This window comes from Tympanuchus pallidicinctus, unplaced genomic scaffold, assembly GCF_026119805.1.
Source record: "Tympanuchus pallidicinctus isolate F22 unplaced genomic scaffold, pur_lepc_1.0 scaffold1, whole genome shotgun sequence".
Taxonomy (NCBI): Eukaryota; Metazoa; Chordata; class Aves; order Galliformes; family Phasianidae; genus Tympanuchus; species Tympanuchus pallidicinctus.
In genome coordinates, this window is record NW_026294618.1 from 74,294,466 (window position 1) to 74,320,739 (window position 26,274).

A 26,274-nucleotide genomic window follows, 5' to 3' on the forward strand; every position below is an offset into this window, starting at 1 on the left:
TAAAACTCTGTCTCACATCAGCTACCTGACAGTAAGTGCTTCTGTGGATGTTAATAATGGTATTCAGAAATTCGTAGAATTAAACTCTTAACCATTCTCCAATGTATCGCCTTGCAAGACCTGTTCATACACCACCCTGGTACCTTGCCTAGATTCCATAGTTATCTAATTAATATAGAAGTTATCAACTGTATCATGTTGTCCTCTGGGACTCATTTGTCCTAGGTGGTTTCTGTAACAAAATACACTGCATAAAACAACAGCTAAAAAGTCTAAGCAGTACCTGTTGGAAGGGTTTACACTTTTACAGACCTGTATAAGTTAAAGCACTGAGTCACAAGATGGATAAACAGGGTCCCAGGCTTCTGTAGTATTTGTGCGCAAATACGGTATTTAAATGTTACTGAGAACAGGGTGTTTGTGTTTCTGCCAGATCCGAGTTTACATTAAAAGTAGTTAATGAACAATAAGAAAATCACATAAGAGATATAAGTCAAGAGCTAATTCAGAGAAGTACAGCTCAACCCCTAAAACCTGGGTAAGAGTGAATTTATTCAAGTTGAGTGTTCTTTACTGTATGAGCAAACTGGAGGTGACCTGTATCACTGTGCCACTGACAAGAAAAGTTTTAAAATCTTTGCACATGAAGAGCCTTTCCTCCTAAGCTCATGGTTATCCAGACTATTACAATAAAGAAGAAAATAGTACTGAGATACATAAGATAATACAAGCCCCTGAAGGCAATAAATGACCCACCTTTCTGTAGAAAGTTTCAGTGGCGTGCACTAAAGTTTGTTCAGTAACGAAAAGCAGAATGCTGAATAGCTGTTGATTTGGTATGGATAACCCATTGCACAGCTGGAAGAACTAGAAATGTTGGGAAAAACCAAATATGTCAGTAAACATTATTGCAGTACCTATGCATAAAGTAGGGTAATGTTACATAGGCATCTTTTCTAGCATTTCTGCAATTTCGGCAGCTTTGTTTAGTTTAACATACTGACACTGTATTAGAGGAATTCTGCGTAAATAATGCCTTATTTTTTTTCTTACAGAATCAGCTTTCTAAATTTGTACAATCTCATCTGTGCCCCTACCATAGCCCAGTCCAGCAGCTCTGCCTAGTTCCATTTTTTTTTGTTCCCTGTCAGTCCCAGTGTTTTCTCCTCTTGCTCGCTCACTTCAGTGACAAGCACTGGGCCCTGTGGCTCAGCCAGCACTCTTTACGTGGTTTCATATATTCTTAGCCATGGTACTCAGCTCTTCAATTTTGTTAAGTTTTCTGGGTTGTTTTTTTTCACTGCTTTCAACCATCCATAAACACTGCTATCACTCAAGGTTAAAGGTTAATTCTTTATCATCTTGGTTTTAAGCAACTCGAACATAATTGGCAGGCAGAGTTTCTACTAAACTAGAAAAAAATCCCTTCCATTTGACATCAAAATACAGTCTCAACCTAAGCTGGAAACTAGATCCCATCACCGAAAATGGAAAACTGTCATTCAAGCCACTGTGCTGAAAATTAGCCTGAACACGTGACTGAGGAGAGGTCACGCAGTCGATGCATGGGGCACACTGCATTTGCATTGAACGTCGGTACAAAGCCTTGCTATGCTCTCATCAAACGACAAGAAGGGACGTCAAAATGGACTAGCTGTACTCTGCTGGAGTACAACTGAATTGGCAGCCTCTGTCAGTTCACTGGTCTTTAATTCTCACTTCTAGAAGGTACAGTTGATAGATCTCAGTCCGCGGCTCTCACAGATCAGAAGTGTCAGAGGAGTTACAACTTCATGTGTTATTTTTGCTTTTATTTCCTAATGGTAAAAGGCTGCCACAATAAGGCAGATAATTCCAGAGCTGATAATTTGGTTCAGCATTTCATTTCTGTTGACAGATATTGCTGCAGAGAGGCAGAGGAAGCTAGAAATGCCAATGAAGGGACTTTCTATCTCATGGCACAGTGTGCAGAAAGCTTTGTGGGGAAGAGATATCCACGTATCTTCAAAGTAGAAAACAAGAAATCCCCCGTGTCCTTGGCACATTAGAAAACAGCACCAACAAAAACAGTCCCTGTTTTTCAGCTATCTGCTCATCAGTATGGAGTTCATCAAAAATAAATGCACTTTTTCAAACAATACAAATCAAATTTGTTTAAACCACAGGCCACTCTGCGGTGATGTTCCCATGGAACCCAACCCAGCACTGAGTGGAAGTTTGCGCTTTATTACCTCCACTGCTGCTTTCACTAACAAACCAAAACACAACAACACATCACTGCCTGTCAGAGCAAGCCAGAAGGCAGAAGAGAATCAGTTAAAAATTTCCTGCTGTAATCTCTATCAGCATAATTAATACTGCTTGGCATAATCACAGCCTAATTTATCATTATCAAATGACTTTTCAGTTTACAGTTTCATAACCCCCTCAAAGCAAGCACAAGTGTCTCTTCAGGGGGAAAGCAAATGAGAAACTGCAAGAAACCATTTCTCCAGAATCATGCTTGATTTATTTCTTTACTGTAGAATTCACATTAATTAGATTTCCTAACTTGGTTCCATTTCTCTTTCCAAACGCAGTTGTTGTTCATTCTATTAAAGAAAAGGGCCGGTAAGGAAGGAAAGGAGCACATGGTGCTGCCCATCATTTCACTGCTGACAAGATGCATCACATTCAGTACCCGTGTCACTCCTATGAAATCAAACAACTCACTACCTTACTGGAACTGCAGCAAAATTAAAAGGTGATCTGAAGGATCCTGCTAGCTTCTGGAAGGCCCTGGAATCTCCTTTACCACACACATGCGCATATGTGCCGCTGCCTCTTTCTGACGCATCAGAGCCTGTATCGCCCTCCGTCAGCCCTTATCTTGCATCCTCCTCACGCAGCTGGAAATCACAGCCTGAGCTCTGAGCATTTGTTCTCACCCTTAGTAATGCTGCAAGGGGCAGCCTCCCTACATCTTCTGCTGCACAGCGCATGGAGGAGAGCACAAAGGACTGACCTCAGAATAAAGGCGCTGTTTGTATATAAACCTTTTCTATCAAAGCACAGTTTCTTTGGGGCTTTCAGATTCAGGAGCTTCAGGGAAATGCAGTGGCACATAGCTGACTAATTGAATGCATTATTTATAACACTACTGACACACACAGTGGGTTTTCATTTTACAAACTGAATATAGATTGGTGGCAGCCATGCTGTGGACGGAAACTGGGACAGTGACATTGCATATGAATTACTGCTGTAACTGTTCAGCCATCCCATGCTATCTGATCACTGACTTAGCAGTGAGGGCCAAAGGCTTTTTTTTGTTGTTGTTTTTTTTAATCTTGATTAAATGAAATGTATAGGGCCTTAAGGTAAGCTGGAAGTCCAACCAGCTTAGATAAACCAACCAGGATTTAGTTAAATATTACATAGGCATTATATAGGCAGCCTCAGGATAATGGCTAGCCTATACAAAAATGTGTTTTAGAAATCCATACTTGCTTTTTGTTCCTGTTCTTCTGAGTAGCAGCTTTCTGGCTTCTTTAACATGGAAGCTGTCACTTCTGTAAAGATGTGGCCCTACTGTATTCTGCAGTGGAAAAAAATTGGCATTAAACTTAATATTTGATGCCATTTCCAACTGCAGTACTGAGCAGTAATCACTAACTTTATAGGAAAAGGAAAGAAACACCTGAAAACACACTTGAAAATATGTTATTCAAATACAGCATTAGCAATCTCTTTCAATCTGAAAATAGGGAGATAATATTTTTCTCCTATAATTTCTTTTTAAACAGTTCTTTGTTATGGCACATAGAGTGTTGAAGGTATTAAAATATCAGTCACAAAGATGATACAAAGTATTTTCAATACTTTCAAAAGTATTTTACTTTTAAAATAATACTTTAAAAAAAAATTTTAACTGCTAAAAAGCAGAATGTACATCATGAAACTGTTATATATACACATGGTGCACGTACCCGGTGCATATTTTCTGTACCCACGTGGCAGAGCTACATACAGAATGATCTGCTATCCAGTCATAGAAATCTGCCATGCCATTAACTTCAAAGGAAATGCCTATTAGTCATTGTATTGATTACAGAACTTTGCCTAACAGAGGAATCCTGAAATTTTCTGAAGATACATCTCATGTTTCTGTTGGCACGTGCTGCCTCCCCGTGTATCTTCATCAAGTGAATAAGTTTGCCACTGAGCACTTCCGTGCAAACACTGATGATCTCACTGCTTTGGAGACTGCTGTTTACTTGGCAAAGTTAATAAAGGTGAATGCAAGATGACTTCCAAACCAGGCTTTAATGCTTATGAAGACAGTGTCAAAATCTGAAAAAGTTTAGAGGTGCTATTAATTCTGCGCATTCATATGGAAGGAATGCTTTGTCAGAATCTGTTTTGTTCTGCTCGATGACTTGTGTATATAGAAAGATGAGATTTTATACTGAACTGTAGACTCATTATTCCTTTCAGAGAATGACTGAAATGATTGTCCTTCTTTGCCATACTCATGGAGATTTATAGCCTTGTCTTTCAGCCTGAGGTACCATGTACCTCAGAATATTAAATCCTGTTTTTTTTTTCACAGAATATTAAATCCTGTTTTCCTTGAAAGGCCTCCATTGTAAAAGTGAGAGATTACTGGGCTGCTGCACCAGGGAACTTTTAGGAGCTGAGGCAATTCTGAATGAAGATATTTATCTAGAAGGGAACTATCTGTGCAATATCAAAGTATGTATGCATGGATGGAACCACTGACATACTGGGAATATACTGTCATGATTATTTTAATGCTGTTATTTTAATTGTTTAGTTGAACAAGACTGATCTGGTGGGGTATGCTAATAGCTAAATTCCTCTGAGAGGAATCTGCCTTCATTCATTAACATTACTGACCAAGATTAGTTGCCAGCATGTTCTTGTGGGAGATGACAACAGGCTGTGGTGCAGTACCTCCTCCTCAGAGATTCAGCTGTATTTTAATGATCAAGTTTTCTTTCAGCTCAACATATATAGAATTTACAGCCTTTCTTCTGTCCACCCAAGTTCACTTATTTAAGACTCTAGCACCAGGCCAGTGCAGAAATCAAACAGGATGTTCCCTAATTTTGTTCTGTAGACCTATTATTTATTGATTTAACCAATTTATTATTGATTACTCCAATGGAAAGTGAACCTCTTCTATGGAACTTTCACAATAAATGAAAAAAAAGAGATGAAAATAGTTATCTAATTTCAAAGGTCAGAATGATGAGCACATTCTTTGAGTCAACAGAAATCAAATAAAACTATGCAGCAAGACAGTTTGCCCTGTTTTACCCTGAGTGCATCAAGCAGATGATACATGTGAGAATGGACATGGCCTTAGGAGAACTATACTATCAGGGAATGCTTTCCTAACGTGTTGCAGTTTGGGATTGGCTCTGCATCTCAAGAAACTAGCAAAGCTGATGCGTTGCAAGAAGTCTGCTTGGCTTTAAATGCAAGGGAAATACACAGCCCTAGGCTATGTTCACTCACTTGATCGCAAAAACAGAAATCCACAGAACTAAGGAGGAACCAAAAACAGTGCCAGGCAGCAACAAAAAGCACAAAACACAAGTATAGTAGTCACATTATCCATATTTCCATTCAGCTTTAATCAGTCTTGTGTGTGTTTGCAGTGTACAGCAATGCTAGCGAGAGGCACAACAGCCCATTTGCGTCACTGAGATTTGTTCGTAAACACTGAACGGCAAGATAAAAAATTTCAAGCCAAGTAAGTGTAACAGGGAACGCTGACTTTCCTCATCTCTGAATGTAACAGAAAAAACTGGCCTGTCTCAGTTAAAGAACAAAATAAAATGCCTGACTTCCAAACATACAAACTCTGCACCATGACAAAGGCACGTTGCGTTCTGTGCAGTTCCAAGAACAACATGTTTCCTGTCACACACTGTCCAAAGAAGAAGAAAAAAAGAAAGAAAAGAAAGAAAGAAAGGAGTAAAGAAAAGCTGATATTTTGGAGAAACAGCACTCATTAAACTGTTGCAGGTTTGGTTAAAGAAAAGATCTGGCCAAAAGATCTGAGCAAAAATAATAAATATACTTCCAGGCATCCTCTGAAGGATGAGCTGTAACAGCATCACGGCAGACTTTTGACAATCCAGTTTGCTTTCTATGCTATGAGAACTAAAAGCACAAAAAAAGGTATTTCATTGTCAGTACAGCTGTGTAATACCTACCCGCGTATGTTTTCTTCACATCTTGACTCATCCACATATGCTTTAAGATCTAGGTTACATTTTAATCTTTATAATATGGGCTAGTTTTGGAAATAATCCCATTGAAGTCAATCAGACTAGCAGTACGACTATTTTCAGGATTGGATCACGGAGTTAATAGTATATACAAACTTAGTAGCAGCAGATATTCTCTGTCAGATGTGAGGGATAACATGGAAATTTAGTAGATGGAGTATACAGGTAGTCTGCTACATGTACCGTCGGTAGAACACTTACCTGTCTGAGCTAGCTTGAGCTTTGCTGGATAATGAAGTTGCAGAAGCTGTTTTAAGTTGTTCAGCACTTGAGACTGTGCCCAACTTACTAATAACAATAAGATACCTCCGGGACAGTAAGAAAATTAAGCAAATTATTAGAAGAAAACAGTAGGGATTGGCTATAGTCTAAAATGCACATTAGGGACATAACTGTGGTTATACAAGAAACAGCATTCTATCAGCAGAAACACAGTGTAATGTTTGCTAGAGTGAAAAGATGCAATACCACTAAGTGTCAGACAAAGTATCTTATCTCAGAAGGACCAGATGCACTGTTACATAACTTCAAGAGACTAATTTAGATAAAAGTTAAAAAAAAAAGACTGACCGATAATAGCATGTTTCTTGTTCTGTGCAGTTCTGTAAAGATAAGATGCTGCTGTCATTACTAGAAATTGCAAATGTACAGATCCTGCCTCAGTGATCAGTTTGGAGAGGTGGCTGTGCTATAGCAGGATTTTCGGAAAGCAGTAATAAATGAGATCACCATGATGTACTTTAAAGTGCAGAGAAGTTAAATACTTACATATATTGTTCTTAAGGAAGGATAACGTAGATGACACAAGTAAATAGAAACTACAGTTTTTAAGGATGCAGTTTGAGATAATAATTATTCCTCTTCTCTGAGAGAAAAAGAAAAGCCCTATAGACTGTATTTGCTCCTAGGAGCATTCAAGATCATCCTGAGTTTCAGGAAACTCTTGTTTTAGACCTGTCTCAAAGGATCAGATCCAGCCAGCATGGGTTCATGAAGGACTGATCCAGTCTGACCAAGCTCATCTCCTTCTGTGACAGGTGATTTGCTTGGTGGATATAGGAAAGGCTGTTGACACAGTCTGCCTAGACTTTAGCAAAGCCTTTGATGCTGTCTCCCACATTATTGTCCCAGAGAAGCTGGCAGCCCCTGGCTTGGACAGCTGCATTCATTGCTGGGCAAAGAACTGGCTGGATGGCCAGGGCCAGAAAGTGGTGGCAAATGGAGTCCAATCCAGCTGGTGACTGGTCATGAGTGGTGTTCCCATCGGTACTGGGGTTTGGCCCATTGAATGTCTTTCTTGATGGTTTGGAAGAAGGCATTGAATGCAGTCTCATTAAGTTTGCAGGTGACACCCATCTGGGGGAAGTGTTGATCTGCCTAGAGGGAGAAAGATCTTACAGAGGGATCTGAACAACTTGGATCAATGGGCTGAAGCCAGTGGGATGAAGTTCAACAATATCAAGCTGTGACAGAAATAGTCCTCCACACATAATTGGGATGAGACTTTGAGTAAAGAACTGGATGTATTGTGTCTCATCGATTTTACTCCTCAAGCAATCAGAGCATTGCTCCACCGTTCTTTTGTACTTTAGAAATTTTTGCCCTCTTGTGCAATTTATTTAATATCTCAAAGCACTGAATTAAAAACCAAGCCCCTCAGATAGAATGTTACTGCTTGTGTCCTAGTAATGCTGGGACAGTTTATCCGTTTTTCTGATGAGCTTTGATTACGCACATAACCAGCTATTTCTAACTTACAGCCCCAAGGGAGAAGAAGAGTATTGAGAGAGTAAAAGACCACCGACAGAGAATGTCGGGGTTTGTCTAAGAACAGATAGGAGGCAGCTTTTCTAGCTGCTGAATTTTTGCAAGCACATTTCCTTGCTGTCCACCTTGGGCCACTTCCCATCCCTTCAGGGAGGTGGCTGCTGGTCTGGGATGGTGGAACAGAAAGTTGGGGCCATCGCTACTTGTGGCTGCTCACATTCACACTTCCCATTTGTTGCCAGCCAAAATCCGTGGGATATCACTAGCCTCCCTCTCCTCACGGATCCCTGATCTCCAGGACTTCTCCTACTTCTAGGATCCTTTCTCCAGCCAAGAACTTAACCTTATTTTCAGGCTTACTTCTTTTTTTTCCCCCAAGAACGTTTCTTCCCAGCACCCCTACCTTTTCTGGCATGCCAAGACGCACATTTTTCCTCAGTCTAAACAGTTTGTGTGCTGAAGTGCAACACGGGAGCGACCTCCTAGCTGATGGTTCTGACCTCAGTCTTGTCAATAACTGGAGGATTCTGGATATTTGCACTTGATTAGTGGTCCAGATGTTCACAACCAGTCTACCAGTTACAGGGAAGGAACAGGCAGCAGCCTTGTTGAGAGCTCAGAAGTTCAGATGTGGACATTAACTGCACACAGATGTTTGGATTTCCTACCGCTTGTTAGAAGTCACAAGTTGGGCTATTGTTAGCCTGCAGCATGAATAGTTAATATTAGCCTGATTCCACTTCCAGGAAGACAACTGGATTAATTTTTACTCATTTCAGTAATTTTCCATAATACATTTTCCAAGGGCTGATTACAAACGTTTTTCTGAAATGGTTCAGCTAACGCATTGCAGTTGTTTGCCCACTGGATTCAGCTGCTCATGTGTGAATAATAAAACTTTTCCAAAAATGCTGTTAGCATGAAGAGCTTCAGAAGTGTATTTTGAGCTGATTAACAGTTCTGTTTGTATTACAGACATGGTCCTTTAGAGAATTATGGAGCAAAAAGCATTTTCAGGTTCCACTAAAATTATTTGAGGAAGCCATGGAAAAAACGAAACATGGCATTTTTTGTCAGCCCTCTCACTGCTATTATGGATGATAATTTATTTTAGGTACATTGTTAAGCTACCTGGTTGAGTAACCAGGTAAAAGAAGAGTATGGCATCATTGCTCCTTGCACTGTTACCAGTGCAAATCACAGGCAGCAGCTGATGGAGTAAATCTGTGCAATTTTAACACTTCTTAACCAGACGTTTTAGCAGGGATGTATGCATTTTGCTGACTAACTGTAGACTTCTGTGTGTCACTGCTTTAAGTACCTCCTTATGTGGATTGCCCAGCTGTGGCCCAAAGATGTTGCTTGTCTTGTTCAAAGATTGCAAGACTAACTTCCTAGGTGAGAGCCTGGCAACACTGGGAAGATGCTTCACCAATTGCAGCAATTAACAAATATGTCAGTGAAGCAGAAGATGGAAGTTGTGCAGATGACCATATAGATCTCTCATATGAGATGCAAAGTTCAAAATGTAATTTAAAATTTTTTCTTTACAATCTACCTGTTCTAATGTCCCTCCTAAATCACATTTTAAACGGCAAATGACACCACAGAGAATGAGTGACTGCCTTTATATAATTCTTCCAGGCATACCAGATTGATGAAAGAGTAGTTCGTAGTCTTTGCGCCATTTTATCAGTTTAACAAATGTACAAGAAAGAATCTAGATCAGTGAAAAGACCATTTTACTGCTATAGTTCCAAAAGGAGATTGGAAAACTTTCAAAGAAACCATCATTAGTAGCGTAACAGTTTATATCCCTGCTCAGAAACAATGGGTCAGTAGAGCAAAATTTAGAAGAAAACAACAAAAAAATGCAGAAAAAGCTACTGGACAAAATCACACATTCAGTGTTTGAAAAGCATTTTCACCACCTCAAAGAACTGTAGAAGGTATATTTTCCAGTCAAACAGAATACTACAATTAAGAAAAACAATAACAGGAGCTTACTGATGACACTAATTTTGCAGTGCTTTTAATGTTTTAGTTAAGCACGTGAATGATGGTACAAACCAGAGCCTGAACAAGAAGAGGCAGAGACTATCTCAGCCCTTGGCTCCCAGTCCTTACCCACCAGTTCCCATTGCAGACCTCCACACTGCACCCTCAGACTTTGTCTTTTGACTGAAACTCATTTCTCAGTCTCAGCTCCCAGCCTCTTGTCCCTGTTCTGCTTCTGCTCAGCAACCCTCACATGTGTTTTCCCAGCACATCACCATACAGTTTCTCACTTCCTGATTTTGCAATTCTCTCAACACCTGTGTAGTCTGCCATCTTTTCTCTTCAGCAAACCTGTCCTGCAATTTAATCTGCCTGGCTTCCTCACATAGCTAATTTCACTTTTCCCCGAGATCATTGTTATTCAGCATCTTCTTCCTTCCTTCCTACACCTCCCCAGCCTCATTATCTTGCAGTGACAGTCTCCTGCAGGTTCCTCATCCCCTCCGTATCTGGCTTTCTGTCTTGCTGGTGCTTTTTTCAGAGCATCCAAACCAAACCCATGTCCCTTTAGGGACCTGTTAGGTTACTTGACCAGAGCATCCAGACCAGTCCAGCCAACCACTTCTCCTTTCTGGTCTAATCTCCCCCAGTTACACCTCTGCATCTCAGTGGTACTCCAGACCCAAAGAGTCCCCAAGCTGAGGTACGTAACCACACAGAAGCTCAGAGAATGAAGTGAGACAGACAGGAAAGGACTTCCTGAAGAATTACTGTTAGGCATCGACAAATGGCGAACTTCCAATAGATTATGTGATTGAGGAGTACTTGGCATATATTGTTAACAGCAGTAAAAGATACATGTTCAAAGAAAAGATCAAAACATTTCACTTTGAATAAGAAAACATTCATTTTTGTAAATGCCTTTTTTTCAGAAAGGCTAAACACTGTTTTTCACTTGCCTGCAGGGTTTTGACTTCAGACAAAAGCAGATAGCTGGCATAGATGATTTCAGCCAAAATGATTACAGTCTTGGAAAACTTGCAACTCACTTGAAACACAGTTTTGCACAGAAATAATATATAATATAGCCTGTGCTATCAGCTTTGTCAGCAGTGTTAAAGATCAGATTCAGGTAAGTTTTCAGTGGCAAAAGCACAAGGATATATGCAACTATAAATGTTATTCCATAAGTGATATACAACATAGTATATGAAAATCTCTCTTCCTGAAGCAGAAACACTACTTTTAAAGGAAATGCTAGCTCTGTTTCTTGTTAGCAACGGAAAGTCAGGAAAATAGCAGCAAAACTTAGCCAGCCTCATATGAGATTGATTTCTAGTGTCAAGCTCATAAATGCAGAGAAGAATTCTCCACAACTGTTGTAGAAGGAAATCTGACACCTTTGTACATGTAAATCCTGCTGCTGGTTTCAGAGAAGCTGTTGGAAGTTAAATAATTATTTCGGCTTTAGATTCAGATTCACAAGTATAATGCTGTAACAGACAGGGACTGAACTACAATACAATCAAGTTATATCTACCGCAGTAACCTTGCATAAATATTCTGTTTTGCGGAGATGTGTGACATTACAGTACAGAGCATTTAACGACTGCTTCTGCACTTCCAGCTCCCTAGCAAGCAAGAGGTAAGAAGGGTAAAAGATTCTGGCACTGTAGCCCAACATATTTGCCAGTGTACAAAACTTGCTCAGGCTCAGAAGGCTGTGAAGCTGTCAGGCTCCATTCTGAGCTCTGCTGCAGATTACCTTTGCAACCCCTGGCTTGTAAACTTGATCTGAATGCAAATGCAGTCATACAAGCTGCCTGAGCACGTGGTGCTTCCAGGGAAAATATTCGCCAAAGGAAGGAGATGTGCAGATATTATGGAGTACATTACAATCCCGATGGCACAAAAATGTTAACCCACAGCTCCTGTTTATAGTTACTCTCCCACCTCCCCCCCCCCCCCCCCCCCCCAAAAAAAAAAAAAAGCTAGACCAGTTTCTTTGCTGCAGTTTCACATATGTAATTCTCCAATAAACACCACCGTCTTCCATGCTGAAGGCAAGACTATTGCTGTTTGCATTGAGCAGGATACAGCAGTGAGAAAATCTGTAAATAACTACCTAGGTAAGGACAGAAATACTTGGAAAAAAAATCTTGATTTCTCAAGAGTGAGTGATTTTTTCTTGGAGAAGGAAGTATGTCATATGCAGATTGTGAATGTCAAGTTAAAAGGGCTAGCTCCCCACATTTCATCTTGTTAGTATCCTACACAGTTCTGAGAATATGCTTCTTTGTGTAAAGTCTGTAAATATGGAAATCTGTATTCTGCTCTTGATTTGTACTTGAACTTGATTTGCACACCTGGAAAAATAAATCTAAATGAACAGCCTGAATAAACTCAATGAGCAGCCTACCTTGCAGCTTCATGGCTGCATTGTGTTCCTGTTATTTTTTCCGCTAAGGCTTTCCCTTAGAGCTGGCCTGTCGCTAATTCAGAATCAGTAACTGAAGTTACATTCTGCTAATATTCATATATCAACACATACCCTGTAACTAATTACCAATGACACCTTTTAAACTCCTAACAAATTGCAGAGGCTTGCATCTTTTTTTGTTAATTACAGCAAGACGAACACAAAAACTTCACTTGGTTGTAGAGCATTGCACCAGCCTCATGCCTAATAGAATTGGAGATGCATTTGCACAGGTCAGGTGAGCAAAGCTAACAGCCACCTACTTGTATTTGGTACAATATTAAAAGTGAGCATCTTCAGCCCTACCACTGCATCAGTGGAGCAGGTGCTTCTAAATGAATAGTGTGGTGCAGTGGCCTGAATGTATGCAAAGTCTGAGTAGGGAGAAAACAGTAAATTATGCACACAGAAAATACGAGGGGAGACGTTCAAAAAAGATCTGACAACTGTGCACAGCTAAAATCTTAAGCTTTTCATTGCATTTCAGATATTATGAGATGTGAGTCTGAATGCACTCAAATAATTTACACTTAAGCTGTGCTGCTGAATAGAGCTGCTGCTAGTGACACTGAGACTGACTCATAGGAATGTTTTGTTTGAGTGAGAAGACGACTGCTGTGCTTGACTGGCCGAAGCACCATATGTCTCTAGAACAGCACAGACCTACTTTATCCTGCGATTTGCTGTCAGGGTCTAGAGAAAGTCGCCCAGGTGGTTTGCTGATTCAGTATCCACAGTTGTGTTACTCTGTAAGTCGGATGAGCTTTTAAAGAGACCATATGTGAGTAATCAACAGCCCAGTCTGCCTTTTCACAGCCCCTTCCTTGGAGGTAAAACCAGGATGGAACAGTAAATATGTAGTGACATCTTCAGAGACTTCCCTGCTTTCACTGCAGAAATGCACGAGTTCTACTCTGCTGCCAACAGCACGAGTATGTGGCTCTGGATGATATCCCCTGATCCTCCATTTCCCAGTTATACGTGGCGTGTACTCTTTGAGGCTGCTTGAAGAAAAGGAAAGCGGGGCCTGATCCCTCTGACATAGCTACAGGAAGACTCTGATAATGAAATCCAGTGGGAGCTGAGTCTCCCTAGTGATGACTTGGCTTATTGTGACACTGGGCCCTTTGCACATGCCAGAACGTTCTCCTTAGGAAGGCACTCATAATAGAATGGAAGAACTCTGTGCTTGTTTTGCCTCTTAAGTGGAAAGGTCAAGACAGATTATTATTTTAGGACTGCATATCAGATCTTTTTGACAGTTATTCTAATGTATTAAACTATAACTCTGGGGTAAGGAAATTGGATATTCATACCTGATGTCAACAGAAGCCAAGCATCTCATGTCCTTAGGCTCTTCTGAAACCCCAGCATACATTTCTCAGCTAATTGAAAGCATATTTTCTTTAACAACAACTTGCAAGAAGTACTTATTCTTTCTCTGTGCAAATATTCCTCTGGGCTTTGTCTTATCACCACATATAAAAATATACTGGTATATGATGGTAACAAAACTTCCAAACATATGCAAAAAAAGACAATAAAATTAACAATGAGGAATCATATTCAAAATACTAAAATAGCATCCAGTTTAAGGTAGGTATGTTACATGAGCAAAGATTGACTTCACTCTGACAAGACTGATCCTGTAAGAAAATCTTAAAAGCTTCATGCTGAACACGCCTTCTTTACAGAATTCTTACAGTTATCAAAATTACGAAGTTTTTTTCTTATGTTCCCGCTCACATTAAGAAAATACTTTTAAAATAGAAATTAATAACTATCAACCTAGAATGCTTCCTTTTTCTCTGTTGTGCCATACAAAAGTACAGGTTCCACTCCCTAAAAATAACTAATTATGATCTCACAGGGCCATTTATGCTCCATTACACTATTGCAGTCTTTTGCATTCCTGAGACATCTGAGGGGGAAAAAAGCTACAGATACCTACAAAAACATAAATGACATTACTGATTAATTATTTCTTCATAGCAGCAGATTGTAGTACCTCAGACCTGGTGGTTGATGAGGCTTACTCTTTATTTTTAATTGGTAAACCAGAAATTATAACCTTCAGACAACATCATCATCCCAGAAATCAGTAAAAGGCAATTTCTTTAAAAAACAAAGAAACAACAACAACCAATCCCAAAGCATAACTGTTGAGAATAGATGATGCAGAGAATTACTGTTCATAGTAGTACACTTTTGTCAATGCAGAAGTCATCAAAACTGTAGCACCCCTCTGCCAGCAAATCAGAAACAGAAAGCAATGCATCTCCACTTGTTGGCCTCAAAAATATTACATGTTCAAAGACTGTAGGGTTACTTTTTCCACTGAATTACCTGTCCCAATGATCTCCAGTCCAGGCTTGCACTTCCAATGTACACGTGCTGTTTATCTACAATCCAGAAAGATGACTGAAGGCGTCCTTCATTATACGCTGACATGTTCATATATAGCACTTCAGCACCTAGAAATGTAGGGACACTACAATAAATAATACTGTTTAAAAGAACAGAAGTTGCAAGCATTAAAATGAAGAAATTTCACATTCTGTGGTCTCAGCTATCTGAGAGACATAATTAAACATGTTACTAAGGCTTGAAGTGTCACTATCCCACAACATCAGACTTCATTAACATATATTAACATATAAGGGGAAAAAAAGGTAAAGGGAACATCCTCTTTGTTTATTATCTCCCATTTAAAATCAGGTAATTGCTTTTTTTCTGTATGTTCCTAAATCCAGTTTATTTTTAAAGATCTATTCTGTAACTCAAACCTGCTACGTATCATAATGACCTCTGAAATAAAGAAACCCTTCCTGGAAAGCAAACTCAGCTCCTTTGCTCTGCGCAATGCTTTGCGCGCCCAGCATACAACGGGCTGCCACATGGAACAGGCATGGGGAATACGAGGGAGTGAGGAAGGAAGCAGAGGCCTGAAGTACATTTAAACTGCTTCGTTCAGCTGTGACGCTGAACCTGCTGATCTGAATGGCATGGTTTTTATTAGGATCATGGGCCACTGAAATCAACCTGCACATGAGGAGGTAAAAGCATGTTGGCTCCATCACGAGTGAAAATGCCTGGATCAGCCCCGTCAGTCTGTTTGCAGCACTAAATCCAAAATATATTTGACCTTAGGTAAGTTCAGGGGATTGTTAGCACCATGTTTTTTCAGCGATATTTATTTTTAAGATTAGGTAATTGATCTGAATTAATTATTGCCAAGGGTAATTTAGAGTAACCCAGTGTGACAACTAATATGAGACTAACTGATGAAGTGAGAGTAGACTGGAAAGCAGTAGCAGTGCCAGCACCTCCCAATAAGCATTCCTGTGCTCATCAGTACCACGCGTTTCCATCATGTCCAGAAAGAAATGACAACTTTAAAAACTCCAGGATACTTAGGGGAAAAATAAATATGTTTTTAACTTCTTATTTCTGACAAAGAAATATTCTGAATTTTAAGCTGTAATTGCCAGAGCTAAATATTCATTTTATTCCTTTTATTCCTTTTACAATTTTGAAAATTGTAAATCTCACTTGAATGAATGATTCTAGAAGTTCAGGCACCAGGAAGAGAAAAAAAATCAAATATGTGAAGCACCAAACACACAATGCAGGACTTCGAGCAAGAAAAGAACATGCCTTGTGGTCTCTACATTCATATGTACTTGGCACTAGCCAACCATGCTTCCAGTTTTTCTAGGTATCACACATCCACATTCTTCAATGCTAGGAAAACAAAGGAAACGCTGGAAACAAAGCATTACCCCTTTGAACATTTCTGCTTTCAATCCATGCGTTAATGAGTAGAATTATGCTAATGAATGAGATAATGTGTGTGAAATGGGAAAGAAATGAGAAATTATTATAGGGGCATTAAATGGATTAGATTGTTTTCTGATGAATAAAGGTGATTCCTCCTACTAGCTAAGGCAAACAATTCTGGAAAGCACTGAACTTCTAGCTGTATGTCTCAAAACTGCTTAAAAATCAAGTTTAACATAGCAGTTCGCTTCAATCAAATTTTCTTACATCCTATTTGCAACATTAAACAAGTTTGAATTTAACACCCACAGCCCACCTACAGCAACTAGCTTATAAACGAAGTGTTAGCATTTTTGTATAGGAAAGGTAACACTGTCAACAGAAACAATGGTCTTCCTTCCCATAACTGAGAGCCTAAAATAAAAGTCTTTTTAAAATATTTAGTGCCGAACAAAAATGCTGATGGCCAAATCCACAGCAGTAAACTATTTTACCAACAACATGCACATTAAAAACAGTAGCCATGATCAGTAACCCAACACAAAATTCTGGCTATAAGACCTAAGTAGCAGTTCACATATTGGTATGATCACTGGGACAAGACTATCACCCTAAAATATAAACTTAAGTTTCAATTACCAAAATAGTGAGTACAGCACGCAGACGATACTGCTGGCACACATACAATTAAAAACAAAACCTGGAACCCAATTTATTTTCCTCCAGGAAACAGCCCACTCACAAGGTTGAGGAAACAGTATCTCCAAGTTAATTAAAAAAAAAAAGTCATGTGTTGCAGCAGCAGCTGCTGTACAGCCTATTACAGCCCTTAACTTTTGATGAAAGGAAACATGCATCAGTATTGATAATTGCCTCTGTTCTAGAAGCCCTTGAGATGTTTTGTTAAAATACGCTTATTGGACCTTCAACACAATCCATCATCCCTAGCACAGCCCAGGTCCCACGAGGAAATTAAATTGGACTGATCAATATGAGAAGCCATAACAGAACTCTTTATCATACCGCAGCCTCAGTTACACAAGGCTGGGTCTACTGAGTTCAACCAAAAGGCACAATTTGTAGGTTTGATTGCTACCATAGATACCAGACTCTTAGAAAATAAATCTAACAATTTTGGTTCACTAAACATTAAAGTGCAAGATGAGAGCTTAGAGAAAAACAGTGCTGACACTCAGAACTCAAGTGGATTTCTCCTGAAACTGTGCGCTGTAAGGGTTGGTCCAGAGTGCCCCTTTCCTGCATGAAGAAAGAACACTATAGGATAGGTATCAAAGCACGCTGTAAGTGTCAGGCATTTCTCTGAGTACTTTCTCTTGGCCTAAATGTTCCGCACTCCAGAACAGAGCAGTGACTGAATCAGGTTGGGGTGCACAGAGAGGCCCCTGCCCTTGAACACCTGGGCTTTCTGTGAGGCAGGCTGCAGCAGGCCAGGGTGCACAGGGCTGCCCCTCAGCCTTGTTCATGCCACAGGCTGGAGGCGGTGAACAGAGGCTTTAGATCTTACATCTGCATGCAGCCTGGAATAGCACCAGGCTGTCCTGGTACAAAGGCAGTGTCACTGAGCCAAATCAACACTCCAGTGGACACAGTAAAGTGTTTTTATAAAATAACCAGAAAGAGCAACTGTTTAGACTGCCGTTATCTCAGCGGCCTTGAAAGCAAACATGCAAATTCTCAGCAGTGCCAGTAGCAGACCAGGCTCGCCCTGGAGCCAGCAAACATAATGCCCATGGAACGGAAGCTGTGTTGCTTGTACTGTGGCTAAAATTGGCCTTCTGTCTTCACTACTTTCTTACTCTAATCTGTGATGTTTTTAAAACCAAAGACAAGAAGGGAAAGGGAAGGATCTGTGGATCAAGAGGAGAGTCGACCTGGGAAGCGACAGCGATAGTGAGGGGTGACTCAACACAGGCAGAGCGGTGCTGAAGGCCCGAGAGCCCTCACCTCGTTGGCCCTGATAGAAGGGAACTGCGCAGCAATAAGAAGATGGCGGGAAGAACAGAGATACGCAACCTGACAGCACGTGTTGGGAGTGTGTGTGGTGCAGGACAGCAGGGTGGGAGGCAGGCTGGGTACAACTGCTAGGCAGAAGAGAGCTGTAAATGCGGACTTTTTAATGCCCCTTCCTCCCCATCTCAAGGGAACAGGGCTGTGACACAGGGGTGTGCAGGTGGTGGGAAGAGGCAGCTGCACCAACTATTGGTAGTCTCAGGATGTGGGGGAATTGGTGAGAGCTCCCAGCAGGGAAGGGAGAGCAGGATCCAAGGAAGCTCTAGTACACTATATGAGCCTGGCCAGGGAAAGCAATGCTGCTTACGGCTCTCCAGAATATTTGCTGTTTGAACCTGGCAAACGTTCCTGCCCCACATCCAATCCACCATGCATCCCCCAGCCACTGCTCCCCACATGTCACCATGCTGGCCACAGCAGGACCAGCTGCTCTCGTTGAATTACCCATCTTGCTGTCCCTTCACTCATCGCCATGTTGCATACCCTTTGCTCATGGCACTGTTGTTTTCCTCTTCTAATTCTATGTATTCCCAAGCAAACATACCAAGTAACATGACCTTTCAGAAGGAATCTAAGGGTTTGAGCTATGGCTAATTTGCTTTGCACTGCTGCTGACAGTCACTTGGCGCACAAAGAGATTCATTTTGATGCATATATTTTGGACAGTGGCCTCAAGCTAAAGCCAAGAGCGGGCTTACCCAGTCCATACCAGGAAATCTAGAGCTCACAAGGCACTCATACACTTGAGCACAGGGGTGCTTGAGCACTCACATGCGGATAGGAGGCATTGCACACTACGTACTGTGCCGCTGTTGTGCCAGGGAGCAGCTGCCCTCCTTCAGCTATTTTGACTTTTCAGAGCAGCTGCGATGCTGTTAACGTGCAACTCAAAGCTCAACAAAAGATCCTTTATTACCCCTAAAACCTCAAACTTACTTTTTAAACACAACTTGCTCACTACAAAACATGAACACGTGTACACACATCTACGTAGATGTATATATTTTCAAAGTGAACACTTCCTTACATTATGCAACAGATGCATCCATTTTACCTACTTGCTTTCAGCTACAAGACAAAGTACACCTATAAATAAAAATCAGTTTCATTGTACTGAGACAGAAATCCAGAATTTTCTGTACCCTGCCAGGTGGCAGAGTAGCTGTCCTGTAGTGTACAGACACAAGAGACCCCGGCAGAGGATCAGCTCCCCAGGAACATTTCTGCTTTCTTCTTAACTGATTGCAAAACCTCTGGAGTTGTTCCAGAAACTCCATTAGTGTGACCTGCCAGTGCTCAGAGGAGGACAAGTACAAAAGCAAAGGAATGCACAACTTGACAACACAAAGTTGTTTTCGCCTCTGAATGATTAAAAGGCAAAATAGACTATCTACTATTTCTTGCTCTTTATGGAATATTGGATTTGAAATGTAATTTAAAAGTCTGCCTGGTTGCAGAAGGATTAATGATTCAGACTAATATTACGGAGAGAACACTCATGGACTTTTAGGGAAATCTCTGATGGCAATACCTTCAGTGCAAATCAGCTGTTTTGCTTACATACTCCCCTGTTTCTCTCACACATACCCCTCTTATTGCAAACAACCAGGACTGATCCTGACATTCTGGAATTATGTGCTATTCACCAGTTCAAACCCATAGTAATTAAAACAATACAACATCAAACATCCATTATCTTTAGCAGCTCCATATGCGACTGCCAGGTACATACAAAAATGAAATAACTGTTATACAAAGAAATTATGTTCTAGTACAAGGCCAATAAAACCAAGAGAGTCTACTTATTACAGCTAGTGTTCACAACACCTTGACTTTGTATTGCCTGTCTTAAACTGTAGCAAACTGCCTTCCAGGCAAAAATGTCTTTTTTCTGAGTGAAATTCCCACTTTCTGCCAATGTACAGTCAAACTACATGCACACACAGCTTCTCTAAACATTATCAGTGCAGTAAATGGGTCTACTTCTGTTTGAGACTTTATAGTGGAAAATTACTGGATTGCTTGCTGCCTTACTTTACATCATATTGTAGTTTCTGATACAAGGGCAGCTTTGAGGAATTCAGCACATGGAAAAAGAATCACCTGCATCCCCACAGGCCCCTCCAGTCCATCACTGAGAGATGTGGCTGCCTGCAGTAGCCCCTAGAATTGAACTGGATGGGCTCACAGGCCCAGGGCTGCAGTGTGAGTGGTTCAGAGAGAGCACACAGAAAGCACACAGCTTTGCTGGCACACTCCCAGCCGGCTCTTGTGTCCAAGCTTGGCTGTATGTCGGAGGCTGCTAGGAGAGCTGTTCCCTGAGCAGATGGGCTACAGTCAGGGATCTCCTTGCAGAGATATGGGCATGAGCAGAGAGGCCTTTGCCACTGTCAGTTGCCTTCCCAGCCCCCTCTCCAGGCACACAGCCAGCTCCTTGGCTGCTTCCCTTAACAGACCATAACATGCTGCTAGGCTAAGGCCCGTGTGATTAGGGACAGCAAACATCCATGTTCGCAAGTGGGTTTTGCTTTGTTTTGCAAAAATTTAGTGATTAAAATAATTTACATGAACCATGATTCTATGATTCTAAGATTCTACAACCAATGCAACCCCAGAAAATGCTCGATCCTGCTTTTTTAAATTAGCAGTAATAGAACACATCTCATTTTCAGTGATTCCTTCCTTCCAACACCACCTCAGCTGTGCCCGAGTCACTTTTTGGGCATCCAAAGAATGCACTGGATCAGAAAACAGATTAGGTTAAAAAAAATAAGTATATAGCAATAAAAAAAAATGAAGAACAATTCAACCAGGCCCAGTTCACCATGTAGCTGTGAACAATTTATCTGACAACTGAAGGCACAGCACAAGGATGGGAATGAGTGGCTTGTGATTGGCTGTGGCAAGATGCAGGAACTGCTTTCTACCAGAGCTGCCATTTAAATATACGCCCGTGTGAGCAAAGTCGCAGTGCCTCTCAAAACCAGACGCATTCACAGTGCCATTTCCCAGTACAGGTTTGCCTTTCACCTCACATAACCACTTGCACAAAGTAGATACAAGGGCAATACTGGTATTTGATTGCGGTGACATTTCCCGCATGCTTACACAGTGGTTCAGATTGACATGGAAGATCCAGAGAAGACTCATCAGGGGATGCACGTGTGTGCAGAGTTTGCTCACAGTGTGTGGAACAACAGATTCTTGAGAACAAAGGAAAGGTCAGAATTAATTTATTTCAATTGCTTGTTTAACTGCAGTGACATCTTGGGAGCTAGTTGGTTCCCAAGGCAACATTTACCCAAATACACCATAACAGTAGTTTCCAGGATTTTAAATGTCGGCCTTTGTTGCTTGTCCGCGTAATCAAAACACCAATTTCTCAGCTAAGTACATTGCTCTGGACAGGGTTCAGCATCACAGCATTACAGCTCTCACCCATGTGAATGCATTTTACACTGACTGCTGTGCCCTTTGATTTATTCAGCAGAAAACCTGACAAAAACCCAAAGTGTTTCTTTCCATGGCGCAGGAGCGATGAAAGAGGGGCCTGACAACATTTCTTTGTAAAACCCACTCACAGCAACTAAACAACATTTCTGATTCACTGAACAAAACACCAGAGGTCCATTTTAATACAAGGTGGGCAAACCATGCCATGTATGACAGTGCAGAGAAGGGTTAAGAGATCGTTTATAATACCATATGTTTGAAGGGTTTTTTTGTTGTTTTGTTTTTTTAATCATTTGCACTATAAGGTTCTTTCTTTTCTTCCTATTTTGTCTTCTAAAATCCTGTGGCGCGTACTTGAATTTTTAGGTAAGAATTTCATCTGTTATTTTAGAGTTTTATATGCCACATTTTCCAGAAGAAAGCAGACAGAGTCTGTAAGATAACTATTGTACAACAAAGTTTGATAGAATATATATCTATAATTTTAATTTCCACACTTTTTTGGCCTTCCATTTTTGGAGAGTGTGCTGCTCATTTACTAGATGAAGCTATACAAGTGATTGCTTTAGAGATTGGGAGAAATAATTTTCTTACTTAGCTGATTCAGGCAACAAAGCATATTATCACTTAAAGGAAGACAATTAACTATCAATAAAAGCATTTACTAAAGCTAGATTGTGACTTTTTTTCTTTGCCTAATTATAAATGCATGAGTTTTTACTGTAAAAGAAAGCTATTTTAAATATAACAGAGATTAGGAAACTCATGCACTTTCCGTTTTCAAAGATCCTTTACTTGGATTAGCATTATAAAGAACTAGATTCTTTTATATATTTCCTAGATTAAACATTCTAGAATTCAGGGACATTTTTTCATCTTAAGCAAGGAATGAGAATCACAACTCTCCAGGAATGAATATTTCAGGATTCAATCCCTTAAAAAAAAAAAAAAAAAGCAAATATTTACCTCTTTCTTTTTTTTTTCAAAGCAACATTATTTCATTCTGATATTTATATATCTCCTAAACCTTTCAATATTATCATCAGCCACTTCTAAATGTTAACTGCTCATAACCCAAAATGTGCTCTTCAGACACCTGCAGTTCTGCTTTGGATAGTGTTAATTTCCTTTCCATCAAGGAGAAATCTTAAGTCTAGGTGAGAAAGTGTACTGCAGGACATGCAAAAAGATGAGGGCAGATTATACCCCCACAAAGGGCAGTGTTCTCTGGTTCTAAGATGCTGCTTTTTATTATTTTTTTTTGTTAACAACACCTTCAAAATAGAATTCATTTTTTTTCCTGCGCTTGCAGTAACTGAATCTGAGCAGCTCTTAAGTATTATCAAAGCTACAAAAGCCCAGGATGATGGAGCCACAGCAATTTAAAGAAAACAGAGGCACAGCCAGCACTAACCCGGGTCTGACAGTGACGCAACCATTTCCTTTTACTACTCATTTCTTTCTCAGCATCTTTCCCTAACCCATTCTATCTTCCTGGCAAATCAGCCTTTAACTTCTCTATCTTTTTTTTTCCCCAGATCACTGCTATCAGAGTTCCAATTATACTTTCATCTACTTTGTCACAGGCCCACCAAGAACGTGCCTGGCCTCTTATTAGCATTCTTTTCCGATGTTTTTCTAAATAAATTAATCAGTTTTCTGTTCCTGCCCTCTTTCATCTGGTTAATTCCTCATTAAATCATAGAATGATTCTCACAGATCTACCTTTTATTCCATCTGCCCCACTACTTTCCTCCCAACAACATTCTTCACACTCTCCCACTTCAGCCTTAGTTCATCATTTCACTCTCGCCTTGCCCACTCATCCACTGCTTCATTTATTCAGTTTTTCATCCACTTAAGGAACATATCTTATTCTCTAACTACGTAAGTAGCATGATGCATTCTACAAGCCTTAACAGAAAAGTTTGTGGAAAGAATTATATTTTCTTGGAGTTTTAAGACTATTTACAGTTTTGGGGTACGCAGTTTGGTCCTAATTTTATTTTGCATTTGCTAGAGCTCCTGCAAGTGTTAACTGAGGATATACAATTCTAAGGTAGTCAGATTACTGGCAGTTGTTGCAGATTAGGACTGGGAGTGTTTTATTGCTTTCTTAGTCCAAAAGACACCTGAAGCTGGGTCTAAGGTTTTTAAAAGAATAAAGCACTTCTTATAGTTTCTTCTTTAATAGAAGAAAGTATGCAGAATAGACTCTGCAGCTCTGCTGTAGCTGGCTCAACTGTGTCACACATGATTTACTATTGCCTCTGACCACACTGGATGCATTTCTGAAGGCTTTAGCATTCTGCTTTGCTACAGAACTGCTTCATGCACTAAAATGAAGAAATTTTAAAGGGACAGCTGTACAATTCCCCAGCTGTTGGCCATAAGTAGAAAAATCCACACAGTGTGCTGAGAAAAAACAGAAAGTATGTAAGGCAAAAATACTTTGTCTCTGAGGAAATACATAGGGGATACAAAGGGGATGCAAATCAATAGCTTGTCAGTTATCAGCTTTTTAACACAACTTGACTTTTATGTAGCAGCCTATTTGAAACTTAGAAAGCAAAATAAAAGGAAGTCACAACTCCACAGATTCTGTCATTAATTGAGTGAAGGGCACGTGCACTGCACAGTCAAAAATTAAGGAACAGCACATTGAAATCACAGAGGAGCTTAGTGTCCTGAAAGACTAGACCACAGGTATCATCTCATTTCTTCTTGGTAAACATCAGCAACTGTCTGTGAATGATGACAATAAAGATCCAGTGTTACTCTCTCATGACACCTTCATCAACCAGGTCTGTAGAAATTTCCTTACACTGGAATCCTTATGAACGTGAAGTCAGAAGATAGCACACACACTTCTAGTCCCAACAATCACATCACAAACTTGATGCCAATCCCTTCAAAGCACTCACTCTAAACTGCAGGAGAAAGCGCTGTCATTATTTCAGAGGCTCATCTGAATTAGCTATCTGAAGGAGAACCCTGAGGGACTAGAGTGTAAGAGAAAAGATAGAAGGGAAAAATCAACTAGATTCAATGAAAGGTCAAACTGACAGCAGTTAACAAGGTCACACACAAAGCACAGGAACCAGTTCTGCTGGGGAAGGCCTTGGAATAAAGCAGTCCGCTGCTGAAGGACCTTTCTCATGTGTTATGAAAAGCAAAATGGAGCAAATGAAGCTAGGTTTCAACAGAAGAAAAGAATAGCCTCATATTTTAAGCTGTTTCAAAGTACTGAGAATTTCCAGATCCCACAGTTGATGTTCCACAGAGTTGCTCTGTATGAGAGAGGGCAGCACAAGACAGGTGCAAATTTCATATTTCGAAGAATTGATTTGAGCCCTTGGGGTCTAATTTTATTCACAATGACACTGATGCATGCTGAGTGCTACACAGTCACAAATATCTTTAAAATCACAGAATCACCAAGGTTGGAAAAGGCCTCCAAGATCATCCAGTCCAGCTGTCCACCTACCACCAATATTTCCCTCTAAACCATGTCCCTCAGTGCAACACCTAAATGCTCCATGAACACAATTAAAAAAACAAAACAAAACAAAAAAAATCCCAGATTGTGCATGTCACAAACTGGCATCAAAATAAGTGAATGTCTTGGCACTTATCTCTGCATCATTTATTCATATGTAAAATGGGACCTAAGCTATTCCTCCTCTCTGATAACTAGGAAAGTTTATTCTTGAATATTAATGAAGCATACCTATTTCAGCATTAACACCATAGAAAAAAGAAAAAGTTTGTCTACAGATGAAGTCTTGATCAGTGCTCATTAAGCAAAAGATGAGACTGCACAATGAAAATGATAGCAAGATAAAATACTATACACATGCTTACATCATCATAAGTACCCCTGCGCATTAAATTTGATAGGGTCCAGTGGGAAGAAGAGTGTCATATTCAACTGACATCATAGCTATAAACAGTTTAATGGCATAAAAAGAAATGACATAAAAAACGTGGTTTTTTCGTACCATAAATTACTGTTTCTCATATTAGGGAATGCACAAGTGAAGTATCAGCTCTTAATTTATTTTGAGGAATACACAGCATCGATTCAAGCTGCAACTATCACAACGTCCTTGCAAGGATGACCACTCTATACTTAATCTCGCTATCTTTGGAATGCTAATGCTTCCATCTCTCTAGGCCCTTCTGGTAATTCTTAATTTCAGGAAGAAGGCCTTCATATTCCAAGGATGTATGTTACAAAGAAATCAAAGACTAAAGACAAAAATCTGTACTGGTTTCCTGGTAATAATCAAAAACATTTTAATAGAGGTTCAGTGTTAACATAAAATATTACCAAAACCCATCTCTCCCAAGTGATGATGCAAATACAGTTATAAACTAGGCTAAAGAAGAATATTAATTTTTAAATTGCATCCTTCCATAAGCATATTTGAGTTCAAGAGATCAAAATATTTTGGAAAGCAG

At 40.1% G+C, this 26,274-nt stretch overlaps 1 protein-coding gene across 4 annotated transcripts in view; it reads right to left on the reverse strand.

The window, feature by feature from the left end:
- Positions 1-26,274, reverse strand: part of PLD5 (phospholipase D family member 5) — a 163,767-nt gene that overhangs the window by 21,633 nt on the left and 115,860 nt on the right. For all 4 annotated transcript variants that reach the window (XM_052684977.1, XM_052684961.1, XM_052684970.1 and 1 more), the window contains one exon: positions 14,893-15,020. In XM_052684977.1, the coding sequence (XP_052540937.1) occupies positions 14,893-15,020 (128 nt within the window). The remainder of the gene's footprint in view (positions 1-14,892; positions 15,021-26,274) is intronic.